Below are 13,433 nucleotides of genomic sequence, written 5' to 3' on the forward strand. Positions count from 1 at the left end.
TTTTTTTTCTCGGGGCGGGCAGTAAACTCTTCCTCTCCCACAAAGCCCGGTTTGTTTGATGGGAGAAAAGGGAAGGGTGTTCCCAGCAACCGAAAGTCAGAGGTTAGCTGGAAGCCAGCCCCAGCAAACAACTTAATGTGGTCCTGAATGAAAGGGGTTGTGTAGCAATTACATCTTGACCAAAGTCCAGGAGCTAATAATGAAGGGCTCTTTCCGATTTGTGTCGGCTCACTGGCATGCATTAACTCACCTTGAGAACTGCCTGAGTTTGGACTCTATGCTTCTGTGCCTCATGCACATTCTGGTCAGAGCAGAGCCAATTTCTCTTGTAGCACCTGAAAGAAGAAAGCGGTCTTATTTAGAAAAACCTGGCAAGAAAGGTATTTGACACACACACACACAGTATTCCCAAGTGGTGCATGGAAATAATAAAAGCAATGGGTTTCAGAATGGACCCACTGAAATTAATGGGCCTAATTTAGCCATGTTCAATCATTTCAATGGGTCTATTTTGAGGAAAACCACCCAGTATTTCAAACACAGATTAAACCAAGGCTAGAGGTCTTCTCAGGCCCTTTGGGAGTTCTAAGGCCATCTGTGGTGTCTTGATACAAATTTCTAAACCATGCCTAGGAAATCGATTGTTATTACTTATTACATTTTTTCCCACCGATTTATGCAACAACAAGAAAAAAAGTCTCAAAGCAATTTAACAAAGATATAATACAAATGGACAAAATCAACTGAAAACCAGAATATTGCAACGTGCAATGCAAAGTTCCTAAAAGGTTCCTCCAACACCAAAGTAAAAAAGAATGAATGGGACAAGAAGATTCCACAACAGTGGCCTGACCTGAATGCCAGTGTCTAAATCACCTGCGGGGAATCTTTGGCCCTCCAGACATTGCTGAACTACCATCATTCCTGGCCGCTGGCCATGCTTGTTTGGGCTGATGGGAGCTGCAGTTCAGCACCATCTGGCAGGTTAGAGGCTCCCTATACCCTGGGTAAATCATAGAATCGTAGAGTTGGAAGGGACTTGGGGGTCATCTAGTCCAACCCCCTGCAATGCAGGAATTTCAGCTAAAGCATCCATGACAGATGGTCATCTAACCTCTGCTTAAAAACCTCCAAGGAAGGAGAGTTCACCACTTCCCAAGGGAGACCGTTCCACTGTCAAACAGCTCTTACTGTCAGAAAGTTCTTCCTAATGCTTACAGAATTGACAGCTCTGGGGCAAACTTGGGCAGAACTTACTCTTTCGTTTAAAAAAAATTATAGCCTGGCCCCTGGGGCGTCTGTTGTGCAGGGATGGTTTTAGTTTGACACGGGTGGCAGAAGCAATAAAAGAAATGAGAACCCATGAAATGATAAAATGACTAAAAGGAGTCATCAAGCTTTTAAAAAAAGAGAGAGCAACTCATTCTTCAGACTCAATGGAAACAACCTGCCAGAACCAAGAGTGTTCCCTAAAATTAAAGGGAGAAATAAATAGCCAGGCAATACTCCCCAGGAAATGTGTTCCACAACTGTGACGCCGTATCAATAGCCTCAAAGAACTGAACCGCAAGCTATCAATTTATAAGGGTGCCCTCAATTGGCGACTGTCATTCAGTGGTTGTCTAGGGTGAACAATAGCACACTGCTCTGCTTTTCAGCGCAAAGGAGAGAAACAAAGGAGGCTGGGAACACAGGCAACTTAGCTTGGACATTATGTGATAAGGCTAGACACTCTAGATCTTGCGCAGGATCTTGCAAAAAAGAAAAAACAACACATATCCTAGTCTCTGACTTTGTGAACCCACACTACTGCTTTTTCAACCAATACCAGGCAACTCACTTATTACCTTTCACTGAAGACTAAAGAAGAGCAAAACACTGCAGGTTTCCCCCCACCTTGCAAGAATAAAAGGCAAAGCGTATTTTGGATTTGCCAGGGGTCAAAGGATAATGGATGCTCCAGCCCACTAGTAGATATTGTGTATCTGCTCAAAGACAGAGATGTCCAATGTCGATTCCTGCTGCAAGGGAACTGCAAAAGGTTCCACGCTAAGTGTTGGTTGCCAGAGATGCCCACCTCCACAGTGGTCCACTAAATTTGGCTAGCCGTGGCAACCAGTGATTTGTGGTTGGGAAGGAGGCACACAGGTCTGCTTTCTAAGTCCCCACCAAAAAACTTGAGCCCTTGACAATTTTGTGACGCAGCCAAGTTCTGTACCACGAAACCTGCGAATCGGTTTCCACAGAACATTCGACTCCCCAGTAGATGGTGCTAACACAACTTGAGAACCGCCTGGCTAGATCACAGTTGCAACCCATCAAACCCAGCACTCCCGTTCCCGACAGTGAAAAAGCCAGATGTCCTTGGGGAAAACTCAGGGAGCTACGAAGACGAGCCATTCCTTCTTGTTTGCCCTTTGCATCTGATAATTGAGCAAAGCATGGCCTCTGAAGTTCGGAGATCCCATCAGCAGCTACCGCGGCCGGTGGTCATTGACCTAACCCTTTCGTCCATGAATTTGCCTTGTCCTCTTTAGAAGCCAGCTATGCCAGGGACATAAGAAGAGCCACAGTGCTGGATCAGAGCAGAGGCCTATTGAAGCCAAGCATCATGCTCTCACAGGGGCAGGCCAGATACCCATGGGAAGCCCATGAGCAAGACATGAGCACAGCCGTGCCATTGCAACCCGCAATTCCTAGCAACTGGGATTCAGAGGCATACGGGCTCAGATAGAGCGCTTGGGGGGCTACTGCATGTGATTCCGGGGTGGAAACCCAACTGGTGAAGTTCACATACCTCCACAGATGAGACAAGGCACCTGATATAATACAGTGGTACCTTGGGTTAAGTACTTAATTCGTTCCGGATGTCCATTCTTAACCTCAAACTGTTCTTAACCTGAAGCACCACTTTAGCTAATGGGGCCTCCTGCTGCCGCCACGCCGCCGGAGCATGATTTCTGTTCTCATCCTGAAGCAAAGTTCTTAACCTGAAGCACTATTTTTGGGTTAGCGGAGTCTGTAACCTGAAGCGTATGTAACCTGAAGCGTATGTAACCCAAGGTACCCCTGTATATTAAATGCTCTCATTCAATGTTAGGAACCCAAAAAACATATGACCAACCCCCCCCCCATGAGGTGTTTTCGAGGCTGCTGTGGTAAATGGAGATTCTGTGCGTGAGAGACACACACAAATAAAACAAGATAAAACAAAGTCACGGCCCGCTACCCGAATTCCACTCCTGACATAATTAATGCGCACTTAGGTCATGCTTCTAGCATGAACACCAAGAAAAATAGGTGCTGGAACTCACAATGAAGTTGGGCAACTTGGGGCAGCCCAGAAAAGATGCCGGTTTAACAAGGGATTATTGAATATTGCTTTATTTGATTCAAGTTGTTTATTTTAAAGTTACGCCTTTATTATGACTTTTGTTTTGTATCGGGGTCAGATTGTTATTATTTGCGGGGTCTTTGCTGTCTATTCCGCTGTTTCCTCAACTTGTAAAACGCCTTGAATGTAGTCATATACAAAGGTGGTATACAAACCAAAAGTGAAATGAAATGAAACCGTGCCGTGTTCACTGCTGAAAACTATGGCAAGCTGTCTCCCTAGCTGGTTCAGGGGTCACCCCTGGTTCTGGTGCAGATCAAATAAATGTGTCCCCGCCTCCCTCGTTCCCTTAGATTCAAGCAGATGGCTAGGGCAGCTCGGAGGGGTCCTCGTGCAAACGTGCATGTGTGCAATGGTGGAGGCCTGGCTGGAAAGCTTAAAGCCCATTGCCACTACACAAGAGAGGGACTGAAGAAAAGGAAATACGATTGGCCCCACCCATTTACTTGACCAATGGCGGCTAGGAGTCGTAGACCTAAAAAAGTGCAGACTCACACACAGCGGCCAACCTTCCATTTTGACTCAAAATGTTCGTTTTGGGCTTCTCAGAATTATGTAAAGACCAGAAGCGGGCAGGGGGGCACCAGCCTGCAATGGCGCCCACCTGAGAGGTGCCAGAAAAGTGCGCTCTGGGTGAGAAAAGAGGTGCTGGCTCCAGATCTATTATTCTCCATTTTAAAAAGGACCAGCGTGGCTTAATCCGGGACACAAGAGTCTGGGAAGCGTCAAACAGAGGCAAAACTCATTAGAGGGGGAGCAGCTTTGCCCTTCTACAGCCTCCTCCGCGTTCGGGAGGTTGCTGCCATCTTGAAACACAGTGGGGCATTAATGGGCACACAGGCAGGCGACCCACTGAAGGGGGAAAGCAGTGCTTGTACGTGCTCACCCTGAACAGCCTGTTCCAAATGAGCAGGCATCTGCCGCAGCTCAAAACAGGGGGCCGGAAGGAGGGGGAAGCCTGATTCTTTCGTCAAAGCGTATTTGCTGCAACTGAGGCTTTGCATCCATTTGAAAGTTAATGTTGTCAAGCACCTAATTAAGACGCTGGAGGGGAGGAGGAGGAAGGAGGAGACACTCACAAATACAGTGGTGCCCCGCAAGACGAACGCCTCACAAGACGTAAAACTTGCTAGACGAAAGGGTTTTTTGGTTTTGCGTTGCTTCGCTAGACGAATTTCCCTATGGGCTTGCTTTGCAGGACGAAAACGTCTTGCGCTTTTTTCTTAAAGCCGCTTGAAGAGGCACAGTTGCGACGGACCGTGCTTCGCAAGACGAAAAACATCGCAAGACGAAAAGACTTGCGGAACGAATTATTTTCGTCTTGCGAGGCACCACTGTAACAATCTTAACGTGATTTCAAGTTAAGTGTCCGAAGAGAGGGAAAGGGGTTAGAGCTTGGCTGCCTTGTCCATTGGAGGTCTGGAAGTATGGAGCTGTGGCGAAATTGGGAGAGGAGGTGGCATGGAGAGCTGGGGACAGACCCTACATCTGTGGGCATCCGGATGTTGTTGGGACTCCTCATGCCCATCAATTCCATGTGGCATAGCCAAAGCTATGGTCCACAAATGACAACATTTTGGAGGTCCCAAGTCGCAAGGTGGTTAGATTGGTCGCAACTAGGGCCAGGGCCTTTTCAGTACTGGCCCCCACTTGGTGGAACGCTCTGTCACAAGAGACTAGGGCCCTGGGAGACTGGGAGACATCTTTCCGCAGGGCCTGCAAGACAGAGCTGTTCCGCCTGGCCTTTGGTGTGGACTCAAGTCTGACCCTTATGTTTTCCCTCCCCTTATGGTTTTGATCTATGGGCTACTTTTAAAACGAGGCTCCATTTTAAATTGCATTTTAACCTGTATTTTAAATTTGTTTTTTTCCCCCCTATTAAGATTTTACTGTAATTTTACTGGTGTTAGCTGCCCTGAGCCTGGTTCTGGCCGGGAAGGGCAGGGCAGGGTATAAAAATATGATGATGATGATGATGATGACACACAAGCCTGGCAAGGACTCAGAAACAGGACTGTATGCTTGCTTATATATCTCTCTCTTTCTCTTACATCTGTCTCTCTTTCTCTTGCACACTGCTGCCCGTTTTCTGGCAAAGTAGACTGAAGGCAGAATTATGCCTTGGCCCACCATGTGACACAAGTAGCTCTGAGCACACGGGAGGCCTTGATTTGTGCCACTCTTGCCAAGACAGTTGGACACCACTGCTCTAACAAGCCTCTCTTTCGGGCCCCCATTTGTTTCCTGCAGAAGGAAGCAGACAGACCATCTCAAGGCAGACAGATTAGATTCAAGCTGCGCGTCCTTCCCCATCTATCTGTGTCCTGGGCAACGGGGCAGGTGTGCGTTCGCAAGGCCTTCTGCGATTATCTTCCTTGAAAACAGAACACAGCCAGTCCTTTGTCTTTCCTATTACAACGCCGTCATGGCACCACGAAGAAAACACAGCTAAACAAACGGCACGCTCGTTTAGGGAGCAACTTCAAGGCCCTTCAAGAGACTCAAGCACCCTGCAGGAAAACGGGACTCTTCTCTTTCTCGTGTTCAGGACAAGGTCCCAGACATTTTTCAGTCGTGCGTCTTCATATCCTTGCTGGCTTCCCATAGGTATCGGGTCAGCCTTTGGCCAGATCCAGCAGGATAATCTGACCTTCCAGAGATCAGCAGAATGAGAATTTTTTTTATAACGCATGACGTGCATAGAGTTTTATAGTTGGGTTGGAAGAATCCCAGCAAACTGGTTGACCAGGCTGCTAAACATCTGATGTGAGCACCACACAATCGAAACTGATCCTGCACTGCTTTTGGCTTGACCACTGAACACAGGCCACCAGCCATTTTGCGGAACCACCATAAAATGCGGAATCCGCTGCTTTTCACTGCCTGCATGCAACTGAAAAGATGCAGGAAGAGGCACCTGGCCAGGCCTAAATACTTGATTCACGGGGTGCGTTGCAAGTTGTGCATGCGTGCGTACTTTCCCCCCTTTTTAAAGACAAATCTCAATAGACATGGGTTCATGTTATTTGTTATTTGCTACTAGCTACTGGCTCCTAGAAACTGGAAGGGGAAGAGCCATGATATCAGCAGCAGAGACCATTATCTGTACGCAGCAGGGTCCGTGGTCCAATCTCTGGCATTTCCAGAGTTAAACGGCCAGGAGTTTTCCCACTTTGCTGATCTGGATACCTTAAGATTAGAAAAATAGAATCACAGAATTTTAGAGTTGGAAGGGACCCTGAGGATCATCGACTCCAAACCCCTGAAATGCAGGAGGATGCAGCTGTCCCAGAGGGGGGATTGAACCTGCAACCTTGGCATTATCAGCACCGCGCTCTAACCAACTGAGCTATCCAGGCCTAAACCCTTACCACAAGGGCCAGCAATAAAAGTCCACACCTAAGGAGGACACATCTACCTCATACTCTCCATGCATTCCTCCATCCACCTTAAGTACTGCCCTACTAGATCAGGTGACTAGATCTAACCCAGGATCCTGTTCCCAGTGGCCAACCAGATGCCCCAGGGAAGCCTGCAAAGCGCATGGCAGCATTCTCCTCATCCGCAATTCCCAGCAAATAGTGTTCAGAGACATACTGCTTCCAACAGGCAAGGCTGAACACAGCTGTCATGGCTAGTAGCTATCAGCCGCTTTGCCCTCTGTGAATTTGCCCAGCCCCCTTTTAAAGTTATCAAAGGTGGTGGCCAACCATCAGCGAATGCCATAGTTTAACTACAGAGAAAAATACAAAACCTTATGCAAAGCCACAGAGACTTGCAAACTACCCAACCTAAGGTGAACTTATAATGTCTGATTTCAATGGATTTTTCAAGTGCTTAACTCAGTCTTTTGTTTTCTTTATCTTTTTAGGCAACTTCATGAAGATACCAACAAAAGATAAGTTTGGTGTTGTTCACAATACCGAGAGATGCTAATGAAGTTGTAAAGGTAAAGGGACCCCTGGCCATTAGGTCCAGTCGTGACTGACTCTGGGGCTGCGGCGCTCATCTCACTTTATTGGCCGAGGGAGCTGGCGTACAGCTTCCAGGTCATGTGGCCAGCATGACTAAGCCACTTCTGGTGAACCAGAGCAGCGCATGGAAACGGCGTTTACCTTCCCACCGGAGCGGTACCTATTTATCTACTTGCACTTTGATGTGCTTTCAAACTGCTAAGTTGGCAGGAATGAAGTTGTAGATGGATGTTAATGAAGTTGTAGATGTGAGGCTGCTGGCGTTTTTGCACCCGTTTCGCCCTGGCGGTCCAAGTAATCAAGAGGCCCCTGTTTGCCCCCAATGGGGCTCTTTTACAGGGGCTTGCAGGTAGCACACTCCCCAGGTAGTTTTCCGGACTTCTTCAGTGGTCTAATCTCAAAGCCTTGATACGTATACTGATATTCAATTTCATAGAGAATACTATTTCTTGGCTTAAGCTGAAGAGACTGATTTGCTTATTCTCCCCAGGTTCTGTGAGAGAAGGAGCAACACTTGTCTTCCTCCTCCTTCCCTGCCTCCACCTTCCAAGCCAAGGAACAAAAATGTGCGCAACAGATGGAAAGAATAAAAAGGAGGCAGACAATACAGATAAATACCATCTGAAGACATGCAGACATGGCGGGGGGGGGCGAGGATTATGCTGGACACCAGCTGCCTCCCCTTGCACTTACAATATTACTTGACTCCCAAAAATATTCTAGCCTCTTGACATTTCTGTTTTTTGAGGGTGTAATACAAGGATTTTGTTTTATCTCACCCCCTTCCATGTGCTATCTTTCTCCCTACATTTATCTAAGTGCAGAGGAGAGGACCTTTGCTCTTAAATTGCTCTTATTATTATGATTCATATTAATTGAATTTGTATACCGTTCTTCCTCTGTAGATATCAGGGCATCTTCAGCTAGGATGGCCCAACTATCAAAATAAATTGTTTCATTAACCTCGCATGCTCACTGCTTTACTTTATGCTGCTTAATTGCCCGAATCTTTAAGGTGCATGCCTCCTAACACTTACAGAAAGGACGCGGTGGATAGAGTCAATTAAAATTTATCACAAAAGCAGAGAATTTCTTTAAGACGCCTGCTGAAATAGAAAGGCATTTTGTCAAGCACCATTTTTAGCACGTTAACCCAATTACAGAAATCACATTGTATTTGACAGGGCCCTCCCCCTTTGCAGTACCACAGATTTCCTCTCACGTCTACTACAATGGAGAATTAAGTGTAATATATTCCGTGGTATACAAAAGCAAATTGCAGTGCGGTGTGGAAGATGGAATATAAGACACAGATCAGGGAGGCATATAGACAACTCACAATAATGCAAGAACAGACCTGCTAGGTCAGGGCAATGGCCTATCTTGCCCAGAATCCTGTTCTCACAGCAGCCAACGTGATGCCTCTGGACCAGCCTGCAAACTGCACCTGAGAGCAATCTCCCCGTGCAGCCATTTCCAGGAACTGGCATTCAGAAGCAAGCTGTCTTTCCTTGATGGCTCATGCATGCACCAAATTAACATGGAAAAATAACATCACTGTTTCAATATCCGCAAGGGCTAGTGAGCAAGGACTGGGTACCAACCAGAGTCCAGTAGCATGGAAAGAAAGGTATGTTTGATTTGTAAAAGGTAAAGGGACCCCTTACCATCAGGTCCAGTCGTGACTGACTCTGGGGCTGCGGCGCTCATCTCGCTTCATTGGCCGAGGGAACCGGCATACAGCTTCCGGGTCATGTGGCCAGCATGACTAAGCCGCTTCTAGTGAACCAGAGCAGCGCACGGAAATGCCATTTACCTTCCCGCCGGAGTAGTACCTATTTATCTACTTGCACTTTGACGTGCTTTTGAACTGCCAGGTTGGCAGGAGCAGGGACCGAGCAATGGGAGCTCACCCCGTTGCAGGGATTCGAACCACCAACCTTCTGATCGGCAAGCCCTAGGCTCTGTGGTTTAACCCACAGCACAACCCACGTCCCCATGGAACGCAGTAGCATGGAAAGAAAGGTATGTTTGATTTGTAGGCCACCCTTTATGGCTGCAGCTCTCTTAACTGCGAAGCTAGATTGTAGCTGCACAGTGCCTGTCTGCCGTAGCATCTACTCAGACCCGAGTTGGAGAGGGAGGCATTCTAACAGCAGCACTAGCAGTTCCAACAAATGCTGAAAGGCAAAATTGTCCTATGCAAGGTCATTATTAGCCGCCTCTTGTCCGTTGGCCATGGGAGGAAACATCAACCTATGCTCGCTGCAGCCAGGCTGAACATCAACTTTACTAATTTTGTTACAGCATTGCCCATCCTTCCCCCTCGCCCCCACCCGGAGAGGAGCAGCTGGGTCCTTAAGCCTCATAAGCCCAAGAATTTGGTACACGTCTGACATCAATGGGAAAACAGCAAGAAGCCACCTGTTGCAAAAAAAGAAAACAAGGACGGGGGCAAGCATTTGCTGAAAACAACACACACATACACACACACACAAATCTCTGCAGAAAATAAGCAGACATATATTTACTACTTGGGTCAACTGAGACTATTGAAGCCCCCTAGAAAAATCCCATCAGAGATGCATTGACACTTATACCCTTTAAGATGACGTTTTCTGTCTCCAGATCTAAGGCTGGTGGATACATGGAATGAATTGTAAGAAGCCTAGTACAGTGGTACCTCGGGTTACAGACACTTCAGGTTACAGACGCTTCAGGTTACAAACTCCACTAACCCAGAAATAGTACCTCGGGTTAAGAACTTTGCTTCAGGATGAGAACAGAAATCGCGTAGCGGCAGCAGCGGGAGGCCCCATTAGCTAAAGTGGTACCTCAGGTTAAGAACAGTTTCAGGTTAAGAACGGACCTCCAGAACGAATTAAGTTCTTAACCTGAGGTACCACTGTAAGCTGCCTTACAGCAAGTCAGAACATCAGTTCATCTAGCTGGTCTCCAAGGCTGCCGACAAAGGATGTTCCCAGCCAGTGTTAGAAAATTCAGAAATGGCACCAAATGGCTCCTTAAACCAAGGTTACAGTCGCCAAAACAGAATGCCTAGTTGCCATTTTTGAGCAAGACGGCTCTAAAGTTATTTTACAAATGGTGGATTGACTGTGACTGATTCTCAGTTAAACATCTGGCTAGGTCAGATGACAACCTTGAGCCAGGTTAAGAACTTTGAGAACCGAAAGAAGAAAATTCACTGGATCCAGGGACAGTCCACATATATATTTGGCCTATTCTGACCTCTTTTTTCTTAATGGTGACTGCTTCTGCTCAGGCTGCACAGAAAAAGCAATTTGGTTCCTGAAATTCACCCCAATGGTCCAAATAAAATTTAGCTGATATAATTCTACAGGGTGGGGGATTGGTGGCCCCCAAGAGCCCTGTGTACGTCACCTTGAACTCTATCATGGGAATCAGGGTGCTAATAAATTAAACCTCCCTATGTGCAATCCTGCCAACCTAGCAGTTCGAAAGCACGTCAAAGTGCAAGTAGATAAATAGGTACTGTTCCGGCAGGAAGGTAAACGGTGTTTCCATGCGCTGCTCTGGTTCGCTAGAAGCGGCTTAGTCATGCTGGCCACATGACCCGGAAGCTGTACGCCGGCTCCCTCGGCCAATAAAGCGAGATGAGCACCTCAACCCCAGAGTCGGTCACGACTGGACCTAATGGTCAGGGGTCCCTTTACCTTTACCTATGTACAATTCACAGCTTTATTCGTACAAACAGTGCAGGTTAATGTTTCAGTGAGGCTACAGGAGGCTGGTTCTCAGCTAACCATGGTTTCCCAATCTGCAACCAGCCTTGGAAACACATGCACCTTCCTTGCACCTGCAGTTATGCAGTTGTTAAGCGCCAACCTTAACTGCTAAGCCCACCTCCGAACAGCAAATGCAGATGTCATTATTTTTCTGAGCGTCGCAACAGTGGTTAACCACAGCCAACGGGTGTTAAATTTGTACCATTGAACAGCTTGGGACCACTGTTAAGGGGAAGCGAGTGAGCTAAATTCATCACAGGAAAACATTAAACACACAACAACGCAGACATCTCCAGTCGCTTGCTATTTCTGCTCAACAGACCTCATCAACCATTTTATTTAAAAAAACATTTTATTTATTTTTTGCTGGGGAAAGCACAGCTGGTTTTATGGCCTATTGCTGTTAAATTGTCTATTAATAAGACAAACAGGAAATCGTCAGGTTAGGGCTGAGGGGCTTTTGACCTTGACACTAAGGTCTCAGCTACAGACACTCAGAATATAGATTACAGCCTTAGAGGAAACTGCTTTGGAAGATTCACCTGCTGTTTGAAATTAATTAACTATTCCCAAAGGGAACTCTTTGATTTGCGGCTACCGTGCCAGGTTCCCACACTAACAATGGGCTTGCTGATATTAAGATGCCTGGGCCCCCCCCACCCCATTTTTCTATCTGCTCTGTGCATGCAGGAATCCTCCAATTTGACCCTGCCTCCTTCATGAGAAGTCAAGTTGTGGATTGCTTTAAATGGCTTTTAATGTGGTGACCTGCCCTGGGATTTTAAGTTAAGGGCAGATAATAAATAAGATGCTCTCCAATTAGGTCAGAGTTTCCCCCCACCACTTGAAAATTCCTGATAGTCATACTGATTTTTCCGCCTGCTATAGAAACTGCAATTCCACAGAATTCATTGTAATGCAATAAAATACAACATAAGAAACAAAAGAAGCAATAAAATACAATTTTAAAAAACCCCATGTGAATATTCAACGTGATAAATGTGGCATTGCCCATCTTCAACCACAAATCCACAGACACAGCATGGACCACCTGAACGAAGCTCGTGGACCACTGATGGTCCACGGACCACAATCTGGGAACTCTTTTCCTAGATGGCTGTGTGCATATAACAATGAAACACACTGAGAATAATGGCGCATCAGACAAGTAACTATTTACCTAGATTTTTGGAAGTTTCAATTGACATTTATCAAGGGTGGAAGAGCACTGGGAAATCTTTTAAGCACAGCCCTAGCTCCCTTTCGCAGTAGTTTAATATCTTTGTCCCCCAGAATTAAGGCAAGTTAAATAACATTCATGGAACCACCTCCACTCTTTACCAGTGCACCTGACGTGGCCACTTCCCATCATATTCTTAGAACAGCATTGTATTAATACCACATGTTCAGACAGAAGAGAGTACGTGGAATGTCTATGCCAAGCCGACAAAATTCTGTCTGCTTGGAAACGTGCCATTTCTACAGCATCTCTCAAGAACTGGGTCAGACCTTTATCAAGGCTGATTTCTGGAATGGGTCCAATCAGGTACACTTGTGGGTGTAGCACCTTTATATTTTAAATTATTTTAAGGCAGACAGATATTTGTCACTCATATTCTGTCTAACATGCCTAAGACATAGGTGATTACATTGAAATAAAGAGCCTTCAAGCAGGGGGTGGCAATCTAGAGTCATTGTGAGCCGTTGGGCAGGACTTTGCTTCTAGACAGGTAAGGAACACTGTTAAAAGCCTAATTCAGGTGTGGGGAAGCTGTGACTCTCTAGCTGTTGCTGGACTACAATTCCCATCGTCTTTGACTACTGGTCATGCTGAAGGGGCCTGCTGGGAACTTCTGAAGCGCCACATGTCCCCCATCTCTGACCTACCTGCTTACTCAGGTCTTGTCTGGTGTTTAAGAGGGTTGTCCTGTTCAGCTGCTGAATGCATTGGTTTTTTATTATGTATTTGTCATTTCCTGGTTTGGTAATATTTTACGATACTTGTAAACAGCTTAAGAGGGTTTCTCCCCCGCCCCCGAAAATGTTAAGTGATATACAAGTTCTCTAAATAAATATTATTATTATTTTTAAAAAAAGACATATGGGAGAGGAAGGGTGAATGGCAAGGAATAAATGTGTTCATTATTATTTTTATAGCACACTGTGCACTCACGAAGAAGTCCTGTACACTTTAATAAGCATGTATCCAGTGGACGCATAGGTTGCGAACGTGATCCGTGCGGGGTGCACGTTCAGAACCCTCAGCGTTCACAACCCGCGTCTGCGCATGCGCATGTT

General features: G+C 46.3%; 1 protein-coding gene across 18 annotated transcripts in view; it reads right to left on the bottom strand.

The window, feature by feature from the left end:
- The window catches only part of MTSS1 (MTSS I-BAR domain containing 1), a 155,864-nt gene that overhangs the window by 36,220 nt on the left and 106,211 nt on the right, over positions 1–13,433 (bottom strand). For all 18 annotated transcript variants that reach the window (XM_081204545.1, XM_081204549.1, XM_081204548.1 and 15 more), the window contains exon 4: positions 251–335. In XM_081204545.1, the coding sequence (XP_081060671.1) occupies positions 251–335 (85 nt within the window). The remainder of the gene's footprint in view (positions 1–250; positions 336–13,433) is intronic.

Source organism: Podarcis bocagei (assembly GCF_964188305.1).
Source record: "Podarcis bocagei genome assembly, chromosome: 8".
NCBI classification, from domain to species: domain Eukaryota; kingdom Metazoa; phylum Chordata; class Lepidosauria; order Squamata; family Lacertidae; genus Podarcis; species Podarcis bocagei.